Source organism: Chelonia mydas, chromosome 3 (genome assembly GCF_015237465.2).
Source record: "Chelonia mydas isolate rCheMyd1 chromosome 3, rCheMyd1.pri.v2, whole genome shotgun sequence".
In the NCBI taxonomy this organism is placed as follows: Eukaryota; Metazoa; Chordata; order Testudines; family Cheloniidae; genus Chelonia; species Chelonia mydas.
This window is the reverse complement of record NC_057851.1, coordinates 54971898-54994080: the sequence shown is the minus strand read 5'-3', so window position 1 is coordinate 54994080 and position 22183 is coordinate 54971898. Positions and strand designations below refer to the sequence as shown.

General features: G+C 40.1%; 1 protein-coding gene across 49 annotated transcripts in view; it reads right to left on the bottom strand.

The window, feature by feature from the left end:
* The window catches only part of RIMS1 (regulating synaptic membrane exocytosis 1), a 489881-nt gene that overhangs the window by 192697 nt on the left and 275001 nt on the right, over positions 1 to 22183 (bottom strand). For all 49 annotated transcript variants that reach the window (XM_043542504.1, XM_043542505.1, XM_043542468.1 and 46 more), the window contains 4 exons: positions 12933 to 13000; positions 11221 to 11331; positions 8372 to 8471; positions 4780 to 4903 (listed from right to left, as the gene is read on the bottom strand). In XM_043542504.1, coding sequence (XP_043398439.1) covers positions 4780 to 4903; positions 8372 to 8471; positions 11221 to 11331; positions 12933 to 13000 — 403 coding nt within the window. The remainder of the gene's footprint in view (positions 1 to 4779; positions 4904 to 8371; positions 8472 to 11220; positions 11332 to 12932; positions 13001 to 22183) is intronic.

Genomic DNA, 22183 nt, shown 5'->3' with positions numbered 1-22183 from the left:
GATAGATAGATAGACTTCACTGATTCTTACAGGCTGATTCTTATTTACATTAAAGCCACTTTGCACTGTCAGAGTAGTTAAATGTCAGAGTGGTTACACTATCTAAGTATAAAATGAGAATGAGAATCAGGCCCTTATGGTTTACAAGAAGAAAATTGAATAAGACAGTGAAGTTGAGGGGAAGACACAAGCCAAGGGTTAAAAAGCAGAGAGGAGGGCTTAAAGGGGGTTAAAGAAGATAACAGAGAACTGGTCTTTGGAGACAGGCTATGAAACTGGGGAGTGGGAGAAATAATCATACCTTCTTTGTTTAAAACTGTACATTCCAGGCAGAAAACGCTTTAATTTTAAGCCACCTTTGGGCCCACCCCCCAAATAAACCTGGGCTGCTCTGGGGGCTGAGACATCCCTTGCATAATTTAGAGAGTCTTCAGGGCTGCTGTGTCCCTGCCCCTGACATGCTGTTCCTGCCCCCAGCCTCATTCTGGCACCCTGCTCACGTTCCTTGGCATGTGGCATGTTCCTTACACCAGAGCTTGTAAGCGAGGCACAGAAAAAAAGCTAATGGCTGTCTTCTGCAGTTCTTGTGCCAAGGGAATCCTTCTCCCACAGCTGGAACTAGCATTTTAGAGCCCCTTTACACTGCTCTGTCCCTTGTTCTTGGTGGAAGAGCGCAAGAGTGGGAGGTCAAGACCTCATCCCAGGAATCTAGGCGATGCATTTAAAGAGTACAATTTCTGCAAGGTTTACCTGAGACTGAATGGGCAACAGTTTTCTGGCTAGTAAAACAAATGTGGCATCCTGTGTTTCTTTATAGCTTAAAGGCCATTTCTGCAGAGAAGTATGATTGACTGTTGTCACTGGACAATGTGGCCAGCGACAGACACCAGGTTATGGTGCTCTTACTGCAGGGATTTGAGGAACCAGCTCAGAAATCATCTTTACTTGGAATCCCTACAAAATTCTGTACTGACACATGACATGACATTTATTAACGACTAGCATGTATATAGTATAGTCTGTGAATCTGATTGTGTGACTCTTAGCCATGGAGGACATTACTTATCTATATAGGTATAAAGGACGTGAAGTCACTGCACATGAAAATGGCTAATAATGGATTACCACTACTGGTCTTCAAGAAATAATAATATATGGCGTGCTATTAAGGATAAAATTACAATTTCAATGTCAACCCATATTTAATACAGTGTATCATTATTATTATTACTTGTCCAGAGGCACCAGTCAGGATTGGGAATTTTTTGGTGCTGGTTGCTTTACAAACATATAGAAAGACAGGATCCCTGTCCTGAAGATTTTACTATATAAGAAATTAGATTAAATTGTGTATTAAACAAAGGAAGATCTCTATTAATAGCTGAATACCAAGATTCACTTTCATGAGTTTGGAGTCACCACATAATTCAGGTGGCAAAGCAAAAAAGAAGCTACAAGAGACTAGCAATCTGTCGTCTAAAAGCAAACAACAATAATAATGTTCTTCCTATACTACAGTTTATTTCAAATGTAGCATTTCAGAATTAAGGAAAATAATTATTTTTATGGTGCAATGTTCTTTGTTAGCTTTTATCAAAATTTCTTCTGTTGTAAATTGTGTGTGATTGACCATTTAAAAAATGACAGACAGGTCAATCTCGCTCTGAGTGAAGTCAGTGGAAATTTCTCTTTTGACTGCAATGGATGCACGATCAAGTCTTTAATGAAGCCTTTCATTTCAAGTTATATGCTGCAGTCCATTTGTGACATTTATTTGTTCTTTCCAGTTATTAGTGCCAGTAGGAAATAGCTGTAAGTAGTGAAATGTCAGGAATGAATGATTACAGCAGAAGGACATTTCTAGGTAGTGTGTCAAATCCTACTCTGATTTAATAATATAGTAATACTGAAACCTCTCATATGAATACTCATATGATTAAAGTGCGCAGGATTTGGTCTATAATATTACTGCAAGAAAATATCCATTGATCAAACCATATGTTGAAGCAAATAATCACATTTGGGTTCTACTATTCACAAGTGCAATAAAAACTGTCAAGTTCAACACTATAAGATCTAAAGAGGTACATTCCTGACATCAGTAAAAAAAAATTTACAGTGGGCTTAGTATGATACATTCAGTATTGCATGTACTTTGAATCTAATTACTCAGCAATTGTATTTTATGTACAATTCTTCTTCAAGAAAACTTTACTGAACATTTTCAGTTGTACTTTAATGCTTTTGAAAGTTATTATAACTACCTCATTTACTCATCTACTCTACTGGTCAGTTATCTTACAAATTATTAACCATACGTAATGCAGTACTTAAAATATGTCAGTGTTACTATCGCTAAAGCTGCACTATCTGCAAGTGCCAATTTAACAATATTCTATTACTTACTCAGCATCTTCTTTCTGTATTTCTGCCTTAATTGCTCAAGTCGTTTAATTATTTTGCACATTCTCCTCCACCCAAAACCACACTGAGGTCCAATCTAGGCCCAATGAAATACATACTGGTTTTGCTACATAGTTAAGTATGGGAAAGCTTGGACCTAAGACTAAAAATTTCAAAAACGTTTGTTTGGTTTTGGTATTCTTACGAGTTAGAGTCTGATTCTACAGTCTTCACCTGGGCAAATCTCCTTATTAAAGTACATGGATGAGTTTGCCTGAATAAGAAATACAGCATTAGGTTTTTATATGTGCCGCAGTTACCATCATAATGCTGATTTCCGTCTCTGAGTAACAAATTCACAGTCAAGTTTTCACTTTCCATTTAAAAGGCCAGTCTCAAGATGATTGTCCAAAAATTTTTATCTTCTCTAACCTACTTTTTCTTGAAGTACCAATGTAGTACACCAATTTTATGTAAGTAAGTGGTCTCCATTAAAAAAAAAACACCTTCAACATCTACCAAATGTAGCCATCCCACATTATCACAGGTACATTAACAGCTGGTAAATACTAAACAATTATTCTATGTTAACTAAACCAGAGGTTTATTGTCAAGCACAGGGAGCAGAACCTTCTAGTAAGAATAAAGTGTTTCAAGCTTCTGACTCTAAAGATCATTACTGGATCTGAGACACATTTCAGATAAATTATGACATGGATGAAATCCGGAAATGTCAGATTGGGAAAAGAATGCACAATTTTGGAGAAAAAAACAGCTGGGCTTCTAACTAGAAGATTACTGCTAAAGCATTAGTGTTGAGTGCCATACAGAACACATATCACTGACATTTGGGCAAGTGAAATTCAGATAGGAAACTAAAGAAACATTTTCAAATTTTACTAAATTTTATCTGAAACTAAACTCTGACTGTTTGCCCACCTCTTGTTATTCCTGAGTAAAAAAAATTGAGACAAACCTAAATCCCGCCTTAGCGTGTATGCGGGGAGTCGTCAAGATTGTATTTGGGTGGCTAGCCAGAGACACAGCTCAGGCTGCCACAGCCATTCTGTTATTTTTCGGTGCTTGTTTGAGCAGAGCTAGCGTGTGTATGTCTACCCGAGCTGTGAATTACACCTCCTAGCTGCAGTGTAGACGTACCCAGTTTGGTCACAGCTCTAGGACCAAACCCTACTAGTTTTACTTAAGCAAATAGTTTCACTGATTCCTTATTATTCTATTTGTACAATCTAGACAAGCAGAATTTGTCCCCCAAATTATCATTATTTTGCAACTTCCAACTTGGATTTATATTAAATTCAGAATAATTTAATGTAAACTGTTATTATGAGAATGATTTTATAAACTAATGAACACAGATATTACACAAACACCTTTTAATGATGGTATCATTTATAATTACGGTAAAAAAATCTTGGAAATAACTTAGACATTAGAATGTTTAACTATAAATGGCACTCCTTGAATTCCTCATGAACTGATTTATTTCAAGTCATATGATGTTTAATGTTTACTGATGCCTGCTTCCAAGTCAGCAGTGTTCAGATAATTGATGTTACTGTGAATGAATCAAGTCTGAGAGCCTAATAAAGCAGGTCTTACTCAGGCACAGCTCCAACCCATTTTAATGGGAGTCTCACCTGAGTACCTCCTGCAGAATCAGGATCCAAGTTTCTCCTGTCAACATCATGGAAAATCCCAAAGGGACAAGACCCCTTGCAGATCAAGTGCCACCCAGATTGATCTCTGGCAAGGTCCTTAAGGTGGTCTATTCAGTTTATGTTCATTACTGGCAATATTTCCCCTTTGCCATTTGACAAATATGCTCTTTACTACTTTGTCTTGAAAATTTCGCCTTAATAGTGATATTACTGCAGCTATAGAACAAATCTAAGTTTGTAACAGGCAGTGAAGAAAATGGAGTATACAGATTATAAGTAAAAAGAAAAGGAGTACTTGTGGCACCTTAGAGACTAATAAATTTATTTGAGCATAAGCTTTCGTGAGCTACAGCTACAGTAGAAAATGCAAAATGCATCCGATGAAGTGAGCTGTAACTCACAAAAGCTTATGCTCAAATAAATTTGTTGGTCTCTAAGGTGCCACAAGTACTCCTTTTCTTTTTGCGAATACAGACTAACACGGCTGCTACTCTGAAACCTGAGATTATAAGTAAACGTTTTAAAAGGTAAATTGTCCTCCAATATTATAAGGTAATAACTTTCAAACTGACTAATATGTTAACATATCAGAGTATTTTACAGCACTACAAATATATATAGATCTGTATCAGTTTTTAAAAATCCTGCTAATACATGTAATTTACTAAACTTAAGAAGCAAGTTTTTTTAGCCTTACCCAATAGGCCTTGAAACAATAATTTCAACTTGAGGTTCTGATTTTGATTCTAAAATAATGTTGTAAACTTCTTCATTTGTAGCTCCAGGCAGGGGTTTACCATTCCATTCTAGAACTTCATCCCCTTGAATTTAAAAAGAAAGATATTTTTAATCTTATTGTCCATATTTTTTTTTCACAAAAACAGCAAAACATATATAAAGTCAATGTATCTCTAAGCTACATTCCCTAAAATCAAAAATACTATTGTGAAGACATTAGAAAGAGTTTTTAAGACACTCTCAATACTCGTTTCCAAAACACTGCTATTACCTGCAAACAGTACAGTGTTTTCAATATTTCCTAAATAATATGGCAACCAGTATTGTGCCATGAAATGAAAGAAGTGTGCTACCTTTTGAGAGTCACGTTATTAATGAGAGCTGTGTATAATAAAGATAGGTTGATCTCCAAAAGTAACATATCTGATTGCCTAAGAGTTAAAAACTTACAAATCATGAGATTTTTCAATGACAGTTATATAATATGTATTTAATATGACTTTGGTACCCAAAGGGTAGTCTTCATAGCCTGTACTAAATGAAACAAAAGATTAAAAGGTGATGGATGAGTCAGTGTCTCCTGGAAAGATAAAAGAAACAAGCTGATGTGAAATTGTTGGATGAGAGTTAATCACTCTTTTAAGGTGTTCAGAGCTAGAATTCAAACATATACTTACAATGTATCTCTATATTTGTCAGTGTTACATCAAGAGGGAAACCTTAAAAATGTTTTCTAAAATAAGGTCAATATATAAAATTAATTCTCAGGAAACCATTAAATAAGTTCTCAATTACTAACAGGGCCAATCATAGGCAGTAATCAAAAGCACTACAAGGCAGACTGCATTTTGTTTTATTACTATTTTATTTAGTGATGATGACTTAGTATTTCTCAGATTCAGTCCTGTACCAATGACTCAGGTATGGTGTCGGGCTTTAACTGTGTTGCCAGAGGCCTTTGGATAAGATCTAAAGCAAGGCCTGAAAAACTGAGTTTGTTAAAAATTTAAAGGAATTCTTCATAAGATTAAAAGTCCATCCTAGTCAAACCTGATTTCAGATAATTACATTCTGCCTTCCACAATTCTATGTTCAACAATTACTATTCTTTCAAATCTGAGGAATCTGCAATTCAGGAGTAGACATAAAGATCACTGTGCAGAGTTTGTATATGTTTGTAAAGCACTTTGGTATCCTTTAGGATGTGAAATGTTATAGTACATTAATGAAGGAGTATTATCATTCAGCGTTGCTGAAGTTAGTTTTCCTCTATCAAGTGGCGGGAAATAAACTGGGTTATTTATCTAAAACTAACTAGCAGCCTATTTAGTACAGCCAACCTTAATTCTGGTATTTCCTAATTTTTGAATGTTTGACTTTGCAACCTTAATAATGTTTTAATATAGATTTTGTGTGCATAACTTCCTAGATTTTATTTTAAAAAAAAGCAAACTGGAAAGAAATTATCTTGTGGCATTGTATTGACATTTGTATGTTCAGTAGCATGGTTGGACCCTTTAGATCAGTGGTTCTCAACTGATTACACATAGTGGGCCACATATGCAGCCCACAGTGTGTTACCTGGACCACAGGGGCTGGGTGGCAGGGCAGCAGCAGCCCCAACCTCGACCCTCGCTATGCGGGACGGCTGGCTGCCCACCCTGGACACCGGGGCCAGAAGGCTACCCCGGACACTGGTCCCCGACATGTAGCTGCCCAGACCCTGGACCCAGTGGGGCCAGGTGGCTTCCCCGGACCTCCGTCACATGGCTGCCCAGCAGCCCCGACACCTCCTCTGCATGGGCTGGGCCGGCTGCCTCAGATCTGGAGCTTGCAGGGGCCTGGCGGCATCCCTGACCCCCACCAGGCGGGGCGGGCCAGCAGCACCGGAGCTTGTAGGGCTGGACAGCTGCGACGGATCCCAGAGCTCACAGGGCCGGCTGGGAACCCTGGATCCCCAACCCCATTGGGCTCGCTGGCAGCCCTGACCCCTCCGCGCCGGGTGGCGCAGCAGCTGGGCATGGGGCGGGCTGGCTGCTCCAGACCCCAACCCTGCAGGGCTGGCCGGGACCCCCGGAGCCCTGACCCTGTGGGGCTGCCAGCAATCCCTTACCCCGTGGGGCCCACTGGCAGCCTCCACCCTGAACTCCTGCCACACAGGGCATGCCCAGCCGGACCCCTCGGTGCTGGGCAGCAGGGCAGCTCGGACACCCCTGTGCTGGGAACCCGGGATCTTGGGCACGGCCTTTCAGCTCTGTGCTAATTGGGCCAAATACAGCCCATGGGCTGAGAACCGCTACTTTAGATCCACTGCACAGACCTCTGTCCATTAAGCTAATGGAGTAACTGATAACAATAATAGGTTGTCATCCTCAATGTGGACCAGGACTAATGAGAGATGTGATGCACTGTCATTGGTTTTCACAGATATTTGCTGACAGAAAAGGAGTAGTGAGATTCAAGAATTTTTGGTTCCATTCCAGGCTTTGGAGGGCACAGACTTTCCTGCCAGTTCCCACCAAGTTTGACTCCTTCTGCCCTGTGCCCTCCAACCTGTCCCTCTCCTAATCTCATTTTCCTCATGTAGCTAGTCCCTGTCTCATGCTTCTCATCCCAGTCCCTTTACCTAGCAAGTCCTAGTCTCACACTTCCTGACTCTCCACTTACAGTCGCAGTCTGCTTGACAGTTCCCAACTGCATGCAGCTACTTCTCACCAGTTTCCTTACCCAGCCAGTCCTCCATTCACCCGTCCTGGCTCCTCATCCAAACTGTCTCTCCCCCGACTCGGCCTCTAATCCCCTCCCATCTGTCCCCACTATCTCCCAGGCTCTCTCCTCATCCAATTTCAGTGTCTGCCTATTCCCCTCCAGCTGCTTGTCCCAGTCTCTTTGCCTAGACACTCTCAGTTCTACCCCAGCATTCTGGTTCCTTGTCAGATCTGTCTCCTCTCTCCCTCATACCATCATCTCAGTCTCTTTACCCAGTCAGTCCAGCTCCCAATCTCAGTCTCTGCCTTTGCTCCCAGTCCCAGTTTCACTGCCAGCCAGCCCAGTCACCACTTTCCCCCTTAATTTCTAATCCCAGTTTCCCTCTTTCCCTTCTGCCAGCTGCCAATCTCAGAATTAAATCTAGGTGCAGTTCATTTTCAAGGCATTGCACTTTTTACTGTTTTTGTTCAGTTGTTTTGTTCAGAGTATTACTTACAAATAATCTTCATGATAAAATGATTTTATTTGAGAAAATCTTTTCACTTTTTTCCTAAAACCTTTCACTCTTTATTTTATTAATATTACTGGTGAAACTCAATGTTGATCCTTCAGCAGCTAATAAGTACCATATAGAATTTACACATATATCCAAGCAAAATGTAATTATGTAGTGATACAGTAGTCATGTTATTAAAACTGCCCACATTGACATGAAAAACATTTTTCATTATTTACAATATTTATATATGAAAATTATTCACATAATACATAACATTAACAATTTCATTTTAGAAAGTCACAACAATAACATAAATTTGTCTAAGAATAGTTGATTTTATTACCTGCTCTTAGATGTCCTACCACATCAGCTAGACTACCCTTCTTTACTTTGGTAATGAAGGCACCAAGTCGTCCTAAATCTGTCATTTTTCCTCCAACAACCTGGATAATCATAAATTTATGTATTTTTAAACCACAAACTGGGCAACGTATTAAGGAATATAATCTAAATAGTTTAGCTTGCATGGTTTATTTAATCACATTAACGTTATATTTAAAACTAGGGCCTCAGTCATTCACAATTAACTGTGTTGTTATTATCAATGGTATTTGTATATGGACGTCATGCTAAGGAGAGTGTCGTATACAAAAAGGCAGAATTGTGTCACATTGAGAGTGAAGAGAGCTTGAAATTCCCTCTTACTTGCCTCTGAAAACACTAGTTTAATTAGTCTAATTCAGAATGTATAGCATAGCATTTTAAATATCAGAAATGATCAGTTGTGGGTTTTCTGAGACAATAATCAACAAAACGTGTTTTGTTCAAATCTATGGTTAACTGTTTGGGATGTGCAGAAACAGCAGATTGTAAGCATGGAAATGCCTTACAGAGCAGTCAGTATAGAAGTGCTAAAAAACCAATAATGTAAAAGTTGAAACTCTCAACTAAATATGTATTGTGTACAGTATTAGGGAATACATGAGAACAGTACATCTAAATACAACAAATGGAACAATATCATTAGCAGCTAACAACAGACACTGACACCTGCATCAGAAGGCAGTAAAGATTTAATGAAAGAGAAAGTAAGGCAGAGGCACCAGACTTCTCCCATCCTCTGTCCAACAGAGATGACAGTGTCCTCCAAATAAGGATGCACAGTATATTGATGGAGAAAGTGACATGAGTCTCTTCAAAGGGACTCAGGCAAGGAAGAGTTCTAAAACCTCTTTCCTCTCAGCATACAGAAATTGCTGATTGTCTTATTAATGACATGGCCAGTTAATAAATAACATCAATACAAAAACCAAAGACACGTTGACATTTTTACAGTATGTGAATATGTGTAGCAATAAAACAGATTTTGCTTTTGTCCACAGTGGTCACTATCAATTCAGACATATTATCTAGGGCTGAGAGCCTCTATTTGGAATTTTAAAAATTCTGTCAAAATAAAAAAAAATGCAATGACACAAGTTACACTACCTGCTCACAGTAAAAAAAAAATCTACACAAAGTACAAGCCTAAAGTTTTTTTAAAGCAATACAAAACCAATATTTTGATCATGCTGGTTTTACAGGTCATTTCTGAATGGCTGGGTTGTCCTAATGAATCTGTACAGCCAGTGGGTCTTCTCAGAAATATTCTGCGTAGAGTTTTATAATGAAATGCACTACAATGTTCATTACCCACCAGTGTAGCAGCCATTGATAACGTTTTATTTATTCACATTGCCACAGTGGTGGCTGATCTTAATTTTAGTACACTGATTTATACAACTGAATCTCAGGTAGTCTCCACTAGCTTTAAGGATGCAACAGGACACCCTGCTAAGCCTACCGGTGAGTCAATGATCTGTAGTATGGCACATAACAAATCAAGGTAAGACTCAAGAAAGCAACAGTAGAGGTTCCCTAAAAGAGGTTTCCTGTTTTGAGGCCTAAATCTTTAGCATTTTTCCTCCAGTTTAAAAAAAAACCCAACTCGTTTCCAGTCAGGAAAAGCCAGCTTTAGATTTTGTTACTCTAAAATAATGTCTTAATTTTTGGGCCCAGGGTGAAACTGGGAAAAAGTCAGAACTCACCAGTTTTGCTACAGATGCAAAAATATTAAGAGAATTATATTAAACAGCAGCACTGCTAGGTTTTGAAGGGCAGTTATTTATTTAAGGTGACTTATCCAAAACTATTCAGATGCACTGTTATATACTGTGTGCAATTTGTGTTTCTTCCCAGCAGTGCAAATTTTAAACACTGATTTTGTGAATATTAGTGTCTAGATGACACTCATGAATGTGGAACATGAGATGAAGATTACACGATTGAAATGCATGTAGTAAAATCGGTAAATCCATGAATGCATTAGGATGTACTGTGTACGCTTGGAGAACAGGCAGATGAATAGACTATGTTCTACCTCATGGCCTTCTAATCAAAACAGTTCTGTTCTTTTGCCATGGGTAAATAGGCCAATGTAATAAAGGGATTAAAGAAGGTTTCCGCTGATAATATTTCACTTTAATTTTTCAAGGCTTAACAAAGTCCGCCTGAATTAGGGTGCATTTCCACTTCATCTTGCACAATTTTGGTTTAAAAAACAAAACAAAAAACACTTGAGGCTAAATCTTGAGCTTTGTTGAACACCTGCAACCTCAGGGTACTTGATGGTCCTAAGCATGCTTGAGGAGGCACTCAGTATCTGGCGAGGGTCAGGATCTAAATTATAGAATTTCATGCCATGTTTTTTTAAATCTATCTATCTATCTAGTGTGTGTGTTTCTCTTGTATTTTATTTTTGTATGTTTTACAGAGAGACAGAGAAGGTGTTCTTATATCTGGGTAATATATACATACTGCAGTCATTATTCATGACAGATTAAATGGACACAATCAGATGCAGCTACTGTATGTTACATGGTCAAAGGCTGCACAGTCAATGCGGTTCTAGTACACATAAGGGAGTGGAGGGCAATATTTGATATATTTGCATCAATTCAGGATGCTGTCCAATGCACAGGGGGAAAAGCTATGTTCCACTCTTTTTTAACATAACTATGTAAAATTGGTCTCAAATGGCAGTATAATTGGAGATTTTTTGGATATCTATGATATGCTATAGTGTACTAAACTGTTATCTATTAGGCTAATGGAAGTTTCATTCATTTACAGCATAATCTTTGTAATACTTACTTTTAGCCCCAGTAATGCACCTGACTCTTTTGGCATGGTAGTTCTCTTGTTAAGAATAACACGTCCAATTAAGCGATCTCCCTCTTTAGATGGTTGCCACGTTACGGGATGCTATTAGAAAATATCAGTGGAAGCAAAAAAGTGGAAGCAAAAAAGTGGAAATCTCTTCCTGTTTTACACACACAAATAGAATCAGCTAAATTATTATGTCACAGTAGAGATAAATCCAACTAATCTTTGGCTGCATAATGTCTATGACAAAATTCTCTCTGTTATAATACTATAGTTAGGGCCTACCAAATTTACGGCCATGAAAAATGCATCACGGACTGTGAAATCTGGTCTCCTGCCATGAAATCTGATCTTTGGTGTGCTTTTACCCTATACTATACAGATTTCATGGGGGAGACCAGCGTTTCTCAAACTGGGGGTCCTGACCTAAAAGGGAATTGCAGGGGGGTCACAAGGTTATTTTTGGAGGGGTTTATGGTATTGCCACCCTTATTTCTGCACTCCCGTCAGAGCTGGGCAGCTGGAGAGTGGTGGCTGTTGGCCGGACACCCAGCTCTGAAGACAGCGTCCCACCAGCAGCAGCACAGAAGTAAGGGTGGCAACACCATACCCTTCCTCCCTTACTTCTGCACTGCTGCCTTCAGAGCTGGGCAGCTGGATAGTGGCAGCTGCTGACTGAGGGCCAAGCTCTGCAGGCAGCACCGCAGAAGTAAGGGTGGCAATAGAATACCAGGCCATCCTTGCATCTAGGCTTCTGCTGGTGGTGGTTCTGCCTTCAGAGCTGGGCTCCCAGCCTGCAGCCGCTGATCTCCAGCTGCCCAGCTCTGAAGGCAGTGCCACTGCCAGCAGCAGCACAGAAGTAAGGGTAGCAGTACCAACAGCCCCCCTCCAATGAGCTTGCAACCCTCCCCTCCTCCCCCTGACAACTCCTTTTTGGGTCAGGACCCCTACAGTTACAACACTGTGAAATTTCAAATTTAAATAGCTGAAATCAAGAAATTTACTATTTTTAAAATCCTATGACCACGAAATTGACCAAAATGGACAGTGAATTTGGTAGGGCCCTAACTATAGTTCTTGACTCCTGCTTCATTAACTATTTACAATTACCCTTCTTCATTGTAAAATTATCTCAACACTCAAAATGTGTAAGTGCAGTTATAAAACAGATTTGAAGCTTAATGCATTTAAGATGTATTTCAGCTTGTAAAAATAAATGCATTACTTTGCATTCCATTATCTTGAAAATTCCTTTTAAAAAATTACAGTCCTGTAGAATAATATTTATGTTATTCAGCTGTTTCATATATGTTCATTGTCTGATGAGCCTTTTCCCATTAGAGTCAAGGGCAAAAATTCTGCTGACATCACTGGTGTCTAACTGATAGCCTAGGCCCTAATGGATTGAAATACAATACCTCATTTGAAAAAAATCTCCATTTCAGATTAAATACTCAAGTTATTTTTCTAATATAGATTCAGATGAAAATCTCTTCCTGATTTTGATTTTCACGATCTACAAACATTTTTTTCACAGGTTTAGAACAAAGTTCTAGTATCAGTGAGCATCTTACAAGACTGAAATTCAAAATTTCATAGATTCTAAGATTAGAAGGCACCACTGTGACGCAAATGAAATAATTAACAAACCTCTTAACAATTTATTTCATACCTATAAACCTACATTGCCTATTTCTTACCGAACTAATAGGGGATGTCTCTCTACTGTGCCACGTGGCAGGATCCAGCCAGTAATAATCCAAGTCACCTGGAAGAATATGAATGGAAAGAAATGTGTAATCTCATACAGAGAGAAATGTCTGTGAATGCATCACCTGCATGCATGAATTTTAATGTACAATAATTCTATGAAGCAAATGCATAAATTATACCATGATTTGAATGATCTTAAATGTTTTAATTTAGGGACAACAATATATACCAACACTTCAAAAATAAAAATGTGTCACAGTACAAAGACCTTCAGTTTCTCAGTAGTTCACTGAATATCTGCTGCATGACCCAGCTTGACTTTCTGTGCTGCTGAAACCCACCTTCCAGTGATAAATGCCCCCTTTCATACCTCTCATCCTTACTGTGATGAACACACAGTGCCAACCCTTTAAAAAGCTAATTATGATTCTGGAGGAAGCTGCCACTAAAAAGAGACGTTTGGTTGCAGCTGACCCAGAGGAGGGGCCAACAGCAAACCACAAGAAGAAACTATGAAGAGGTGCCTGTGCACAATGATGATGAGTACTCTAGAGACACAGTTAGGGAAACACACAAAGGGAGCCAGCCATAAAGGAATGCAACACAGGCTACCAAACAAAGTAGCAGTACAGGCAGAGGAAATAATGCCAACACATTTAATTCAAAGTTGTGATTTTTATTTTTGTTCAGGACAGACAGAGATGACATGCATTGTGTGTAGAGAGAAGAGACTACTGATGATGCACGCTGGAGCAATCATGAATCAACTGGGTGTTGTAGGGGAAACTCAGTGGATATATTCGGGAGGACTTGGGAGCAAGTGCAGATTGGAATCACAGAACCAGTGTTTTGAGGGACTTTGAGGGAGAGGGGAGAGCATGCTGCATGCACTGGGGATGAAGTGACGAAGGATGTATAAGCTCACAGGGGGCTGTGTAATGGGGAGGGCTGGAGAACAAATGACTTGGCAGTGTATTTTGACCAGCCAAATATGGAATGTGACTTTATGATGAGAGGGATGGCTGCAAAGGGTGTTGGGAAGGACTTGGGAAAATGAGACAGATTGGAATGGAACAAATGGGAAGAGAGAGCCTGATGCAATGAGAACAGAGCCTGGGTATGTTGTTTTTGTTTTTTCAACTTTTTTTTTTCAAAAGATCATTTCTCTTTTTTAAAACACAATATTTATATGCCCCCTGTGCTCTATTACCTTTCACACCTTTGCATTATTATTACCCTTTGTGACAATATAGAGTATTATCAAAAGCAATAGTTGACGCTGAAAAGGGCAACTTATTCTAAACCATTTTTGAGACGCTAGTAGTATTTATATACCTGATCTTGGTGCCAAAGTAGACAATTTTTTAAGTTTAAATAAAACTGGTGATGTAAAGGAACAAATTAAAACTAGCCAATTTTATCATTTAACATGCAAATAAATAGCTAAAAGAAAACTGAACTATGTAAGCTAAATTCAGCCCTTGAAGTAACTGGAGTTGTCCCACCAAACAATTCATCTTTCACCAAGAGCTGAATTTGGACCTTTACTTTCATATGTGGCACATGGTCTCCCCTTAGTTTGGTGGTGACTCTTTGCTAGGTTTGGAAAAAAACAGCTCATTAAAGAAAGTTTAACATTACCTGCTTTCAAACATATATGCACATTATTTTCCTTGTGTTTTTAAATGATGACAATTCATGCCCCACAGTCTGTACTGGCAGAGGGTATACTGTGGAGAAAATCTGCACATACTTGTCCCGTGATATGCCTAGGCACGCTTTGGTGATTATTAAAAACCCTGTGGTGAAATCCTGGCCTCACTCAAGTCAATGGCAAAACTCACATTGACTTCAATGGGGTCAGAATTTCACTTCTAATATGTATTTTAATTCAGAAAATCCCAATTTACTTTTTAGACACACTTTAGACAAAATGCCTGGGTGCTTTTATTAACTTTTAGAAAGTATAACTATATAAGTGAAGAACACTTTAAATCATTACTGTTACTGATACATAGAAATAAACATCCAAACAAAATGGGATATCAGTGACTGAAACAAAACCAAAAACTAAATATAATGTTAACAACAGTAACTTTTCTTACCAACAACAACAACATCAACAACAAAAACTTTATATTTTTATCTTCACATCTCAATGTGGCTTGTGTCATGTTTTATATACTGCATAATCCCATCACTAGGGCTTGGGATTTCTCAAAACAATGTGTTCATTCAAATTGCTTTAACCGGAGCAATACACCAGCCCAATACCAAGGGGTTACAAATCCCTACCATGAAATTATTTCATAACTTGTTAATACAATCTCAAATTTGTGTCTCGGTGACCTTCTTTTACTGTACATAACAAATGTTAAAAATTTTGTATAATGTAGTACATTTCTAACAAGTGTTAGCCATAGTATCAGACTATTGAAAAACTGAAGCTGCTGGACCACAAATTCCAATTCCTTCCTCACTTCCCCATGTCAGAACAATGTGTTTTATATATAGTTGGATTTCCAGTAAATTCCACACCTCAGAGTCCTCAAATGTCTATATACTGCATTTTTCTTATTTTACTATGTCTATGGATTTCATTCTCTTACAGGTGTCTGGATGCCAATTATGTGGACTAAAGGAGGCAGGGGTCCTATGGAAAAAAATTGATGTGATCATGTAATATGCACAAGGGAGCTGAACGGAGGTTGTACCCCACCTTCCACTGCTATCCCACTTGGTTCCTGCCTGTGCCCACACTTCTATCTCTGTCCCTCTGCTCTTATCCTTCCTGCCCCGTCCCTCCCATCCCCAAGCTTCTGCTCATGTCTTCCTTCCTCTCCCCCATCTCTCCTTCCTCCTGCCCTGACCATGACCTGGCCTCATCTGCTCCTTTCCTCTCTCCTGTTCACCCTCCTTGTGCTCTTGACCCTCTCCTGTGATGTTTCTATCTCCCCACCCAAGTGTTCTTCCCGCCTTTGCTCCTGGCCTTGCTCCTCCCTCTTGGCCTGCTCTTAATTCCCCTCAAAATCAAATACCTATCGCTTCCTGCTCCCCTTTGTCCAGCCTTTGTCCCCACCCCTCTCCTATTTCTCACCTTCTGCATTTCAGTCAAGCTGCCTCCTCCTCCTCTACCCTGCGTGGCCACGAGCATGGAGACCACTGCTTGGGCGCCAGCAGGGGGATCCATTTCCCATGGTCAAAGTTCTTGTGCCCACTGCCACAGCAGCTTCTGGCAGCTGGGAAGAGGAGCAATTGCAGATAAAGTCCTGCTTAGTCCCTGCAGCTTGGGACAGAGCATGCCCAGAATAGATGGAATCTTCGGAGAATTTAGCTACCGAGTTCAAACAAGTCTCAACTGAGCATGGGCAAACTCCAATTTTTTTAGAGGCTTATAACTTGGCCATATTCTAGCAAGTTTTCACAGAGTAGATAAAAGGCCTGACATCAGAATCACCTCCTGCCAAATGCTAAGCCACTGGCCCCTAAAGCATGGAGGTGCTAAAGCTTCCAAACAAAACCATTGGAATATTTTTTTTAATATGGGCAAAGCAATACATTTTTACCAAACCTCATTCCTGAAAATACCTGAACTATTTTAATTAAAAATCTCCCCCCCCCTCAAAAAAAATATTCAGCCTGAGTCAGACATCTGGAATGGAAAATTTCAGTGAACAGCTTATATTTGGGAAAGTTATAAGCAACTGAAAACATCTTATAAAGTATTCAGCAACCTAAACTACAACCTGGCACCTGTCCCATCTATAAGAATAGAACAGAATAGAATACAAGTAGTATTATGATTATAATTATATAATTATGCCAAATTATAAATAATACTAGCAACAGGACTTCCACCACATCCTATAAGAGAATGATAAATTTCTTACTTGATAATTTCCTTTCTCTTAGCAGCGTCTCCCACAATTTTGATACATATGAGCTATTACTCTCCTGTCTCTAATTTCCAGAGGCAGTTCAAAGGCTGTAGCTCAGCCTGTACTAACCGTGCCTTTTTCTCTGGCTTGCTGACAGATGATTCATTCCATAGCTGTGTAAAAACTCATAGAATATGATTAGTAACAATAACTTAAATGCCAAACAATAAACTATGTAGTGTTGGCTACAGCCTACAAGCACAACTGTCAAAATTAAACACTGTCCCTTGGTTAGGAAGAGAACCAGAGCGGGTAGAATTGTGGGAGACACTGCAAGCAGAAAGGAAATTATTGGGTAAGGAATTTACCATTCTGCAGCTCTGTGTCTCCCACAAATCTGATACATATGGGAAGTAGCGAGCAGTGAACAGCAGTAGGTAGGGAGAATTAAAGACAGAATGAAATAGGGAAGACCTCCCTAAGTTAATTGCCCAAAATTGTAAAGCTACTACTGGTCCACTGCCTGAAGCTTCCTGCCAAAGGAGGCCTCTGCAGAGGAAAGAAAGTCCATGTTACAGTGCCTGATAAAGGTGTTAACTAATGACCACCTTGCTGCCCTGCATTTCTCTGCAGTGGAAGCACAAGCTCCTTCTGCCCACAAAGTCAACATAAATATTGCAGAGTGTGCTTTGATGCCATCTGGACAGGAGTAACTGATGCCTCATATGTTTCTAAGATACACAGCTTGATCCATCTAGCTAGTATAGCCTGGATATCCTGAGCCGTGGGTACTTCAGATGAAAGGAGACTAACAAGGACCCCGATCTTGTTGATTTGGTGTGCTTGCTACAGATCATTAGCGCTCTTCAAAATCTAAAGTGTGCCACAGCTTTACTGCTAAATGTGGTGGGTTTGGACAGAATGAAGGGAGGCATGGAAAGATGAATTAACCCTAGGCAAGAAAAATTCTGGAATTCTTAGCATCATCTTGTCATTATGGAACACACAATGAGGTTCCTGCATGGGTACAGTTGCCAGTTCAGAAACTTATCTAGCAGACATGATGGGAATCAGAAAACAGGTTTTGATGGATCGGTAGAATGAAAATATTGATATCATTGTTTCAAAAGGGAGTGGGAACATAAGAACACAAGAACGGCCATACTGGGTCAGACCCATGGTCCATCTAGCCCAGTATCCTGTTTTCCGACAGTGGCCAATGCCAAGTGCTTCAGAGGGAATGAACAGAACTGGTAATCATCAAGTGATCCATCCCGTCACCCATTTCCTGCTTCTAGCAAACAGAGGCTAGGGACGCTTCACAGCATGGTTTTGCATTCCTGCCCATCCTGGCTAAGTGTGGGGCTTTTAACACCAGTGGTAGGCCTTACTTGGGAAAGATTGGTCTATCTACAGGTTTAGCAGTCTGATTGTCAAAGAAATCTGGATATCTGAGGGTTCTCTGTGAATAGGAGGTTACAGCTGACACGTGGCATGCTATAAAGTCTCTTATCTATACCTTCCTGAAGAAAGTTCAAGATAATTGGGATACCAGGATCCTTGGGATTATTGTTGTGTTCTTGACACCCTGAGCTAAACCTAGTCCAGATGGAGGAATAAGCCTTTACGGTTAAAGCTCACCTGGAGAAGAAGAGGGTTCCAGTCACTTCGGAAGATAATCCTGGCATGGCTAATTCTTCGCTCTCAATAGCCAGGCTGTCAGCTGCAGACAGACTGGGTCTGGATGGAGCAATGGCCTTTGGTAAAATATGTCTGGTTTACTGATAGCTACAATGGTGGTTCCAATTTCAGTTCTATCAGATCGGAAAAGCATAGTCTCCTTGGCCATTGTGGAGCTAGCACTATCACCATTACTGCTTCTTGCCTTATCTTCTGGATCACCTTTCCCAAAAGTGGAAAGGAAAGGAATACATATAAGAGTTCTTGTAACTATTTGAGGAAAGAGCACCCATCCCCAGGAATTTGGGAGTCTGCTTCCCTGCTGAAGTACATCGGCTGATTGCGTTCTTGTGACTGGCAAACAAGTCGACTGCCAGAAGGCCAAACTTCTGCAAAATCAGAGAGAAGACTTCCTGATTCAGGCACCACTCTGCCTTTTGGTAAAGTTCTCCTTTTATATGTATTGCTCCAATGGAAGGAAGAGATCTCACTGCCCATTCCATTATCTCCATTACTTCTGTGTGTAGAATTACACTCTTTGTTCCACTTTGTTTTCTGATATACATCATACATATACATCACACATCATAGTCTATTTCCGTTCTCATGTGAATTACCTTTGTGGAGGTAGTCAAGGAGCTCTTCTTGGTGTTTATCACAAATCTGCGTGCTTGAAACAGATCCAGTGTCTGCATTGTGGCACTACTTGCTGATGCTTTGGTCAGAGTAATGATCAAGATGTTGTCTAGGAAGGGATCCAGGTGAGTGCTCTGAGACCTGAGTCTCGCTATTATTACCACCATCATCTTAGTAAAAACTCTAGGGGCTGACAAAATGGGAGCATATGATACTGGTAGTGGGCTGTGCTGTATGCAAATTTCAGAAGTGTGTGGTGTGATGGTCATAAGAGATGTGCATCTGCTAGATCCATAGAACGAAAAAGACATAGATGTTACTGTTGAAGCTAGGGTATCCATACAGAATCTCATCTTCTTCACCCATTTGTTGAGCTGCTTGAAATCCAAGATGGCTCTGACGCTCCATATGCTTCTGGACAATGAAAAAAAATGGAGCACAGTCCTAAGAATCTTTCTTCTGAGGAAACCCTTTATATTGCTCCTATTTCCAGGAGATGTGAGATTTCATTTAATATCAGCTCACATTTTATGGAGTCGCTTGGGATGAGGGATTGGATGAGGTGGGGAATTTAGTTCAAGGGACTATCCGCAACTCACTTCTCTTTCACCCATTTGTCTGTGGTCATTTGAGAGCATTTGCCTGAGAAGTGGGAAATTCTGTCTCCTATATTCAGGTCTAGGTGGAGTCACATTCATTTATTATGATGGTGGGCTGTCAGAGGCAATGGATTCCCCTTGGGATTTTCCAACTGATCCCCAGTTCCAGGATTTTTACCTGATATACCTGTGCCTTTCCTCTGTTATCCTTGTTAGGATGGATGAAAGGAGCTTTTTTGTCTGTTGCTAGGTTTGTTGTTCCTCCTTAGAGCACTGAGTTGGAAAGAGAGAGACTATCTCAGTTTGGCAGCGCTTTCTGTGACTATTTTGTCTAGTTTTTCCCCAAAGAGGAGAGAACCTGTGAATTTAAATTAGCACTGAATTTGTTTGGAGTGAGCATCAACCTTTCAGGCACAAAGCCAGGTATGGTGTCTGGCTGCTGACATACATTCCATGGCCCCAGCTTAAAAATCTCTTAGCATCTTTTGAGGTATCTGTCACAAAGACTGTTGGTAGGGAAATTTTCTTAAATGCAGACTGCAAGTCAGGATGGCTCTTGCAAAGCATGTAGCTGCCAGAGATGCTCTAAGAGTAGCCAGCAAAAGCTCAAAGTCACTTCTAAGGGTAGCTTCCACCTTTCTACCAGTAGGATCTTTTGGGAAAGAAATCCCCTTCAGACTGGATTGCCATATCCTCTGCTAGAGATGCCACTGCAGCATTGACCTTTGGGGTATCTGTAATGGCATTTTTTGGCTCTTGCAACTTGTAACATCTAAGTGCATGGCTACTTATACATTTAGCTACATCAGGGGTTTCCTGTTTCTCTCTGCTCATATCCTGGAAGGATGAGTGCAGTCGGATTGCTGTCTCAGGTGAGGATTTAGAAGGCAGATATTTCCCTTTATGCGTGTCCTCTAGTGCCTGATCAGGTTAGATCTAGATTATTGGTGCACCCTTTCTGCAGATGGTTTCAAACATTTCAGGGAAAAAATTCTGTGTTGCATTTTTCCATCTCCTGCTCAGAGCTTGAATCTGAGAGTTCCCCTTCCTCAGGGGAGTGGAGGTGTTGGAACCAGAGAACGAATACGTCTTAGGTTTTTTATACTTTTTATTTTTCTTTTAGGGTTTTTTTTTGGGTTGTTGTTTTTTGTTTTGTTTTTTAGTCTTTCTGGCTGTGGCAAGGGCATTTTTTGTGTGGTTTGCTTTATGCACTGCCTTGAATTCTCTGAATATATCTCCCTCCATGTCCTCCCCCTTAGGGTCCCACTCACCCTTCCCATGGATGGAGTTTCATTGCTGGAATACCCTGATTTGAGTTGAGAAGAAGGGGAGGCAAGTAAGAGCCCTGCTTCTCTCCCCAGGTAACCTAGGACCCATTTTAGGACTTGGGGGTAGGATGGGATCTGAAGCCCCACAAAGGTTTTTTTTTCTTTCCAGTCCTGTTCTGCCCTAGGACTTACCCCTTTGGCTGAAGTCCTTGTCTTTAATATCTCTCTCTGCTCTGCTTCTCCAGATCAGGATTTTCTGTATTGGAGTCATGGCTTCTTGGGATGGGCGGGGCCCAACATGCCCATCAGACTCAGAGCCCCATGTCCTAGCAATGCACGGGTTGGCTGGCTGAGAGCAGGCAGGGCATGATTCATCCTCCAAATAATTTGTAAAGGCTGCCTCAAAAAAAGAACACTGCTTGGATTTACCTCAGTGTTTGCACAACAGCTCTACCATGCCTGAGCAGGGCCAGAGGAGTTCAGCTGGGAGGGGCTGCAGTGCTGGCTCCAGGTGGCTAAGAGCACCCTCACTGCTCCACAGATGATCCAGGAGAGAGAGAAGAAAGAAATGGCTGCTCGCTACTGCCCGGAAAAAAAAATGATAAAATCATAAACTGGCAAAAAAAAAAAAAAGGTCACATGCAAAGTGAACTACTGCTTGACAGCTGCTATAGAGCAGAAGATATGGAGCAGGCCGGAGCAAGGAGCATGGCTATCATGGGCTGTGATATAGCTTTGAACTGCCTCCGGAAACTGCAGACAGGAGGGGAATAGTTCATACCTATCAGAATTGTGGGAGACACTGAGCTGCAGAATTTATTAAGTGATTTTTCTTAACATCCAGGCTAAATTATCTTACACTTAATTTCTTATTTTAACTCCTAATTATAGTGTCTTAGAATACTCCAGACAAATCCATCCTTTTGCTATAATTGCCATTCTTCAAATATTTGTGTTTTTTCCAGATCATTTCTTAATCTTTTTACCAAAGCTATACATATCTAGTTCTTTTAACCTTCCCTTGTAGGGCAGACAAAGGCCTGGCCTAATCACAAATTTTGTGCCAATATAACTCTTTTAGGGATGTGATTTTTTTTTACTGAAATAGTTATATCACTAAAAACCATACTGTGGATGTGACTATAGCAGTATAAAAGTGCTTATACCAGCAAAGTTT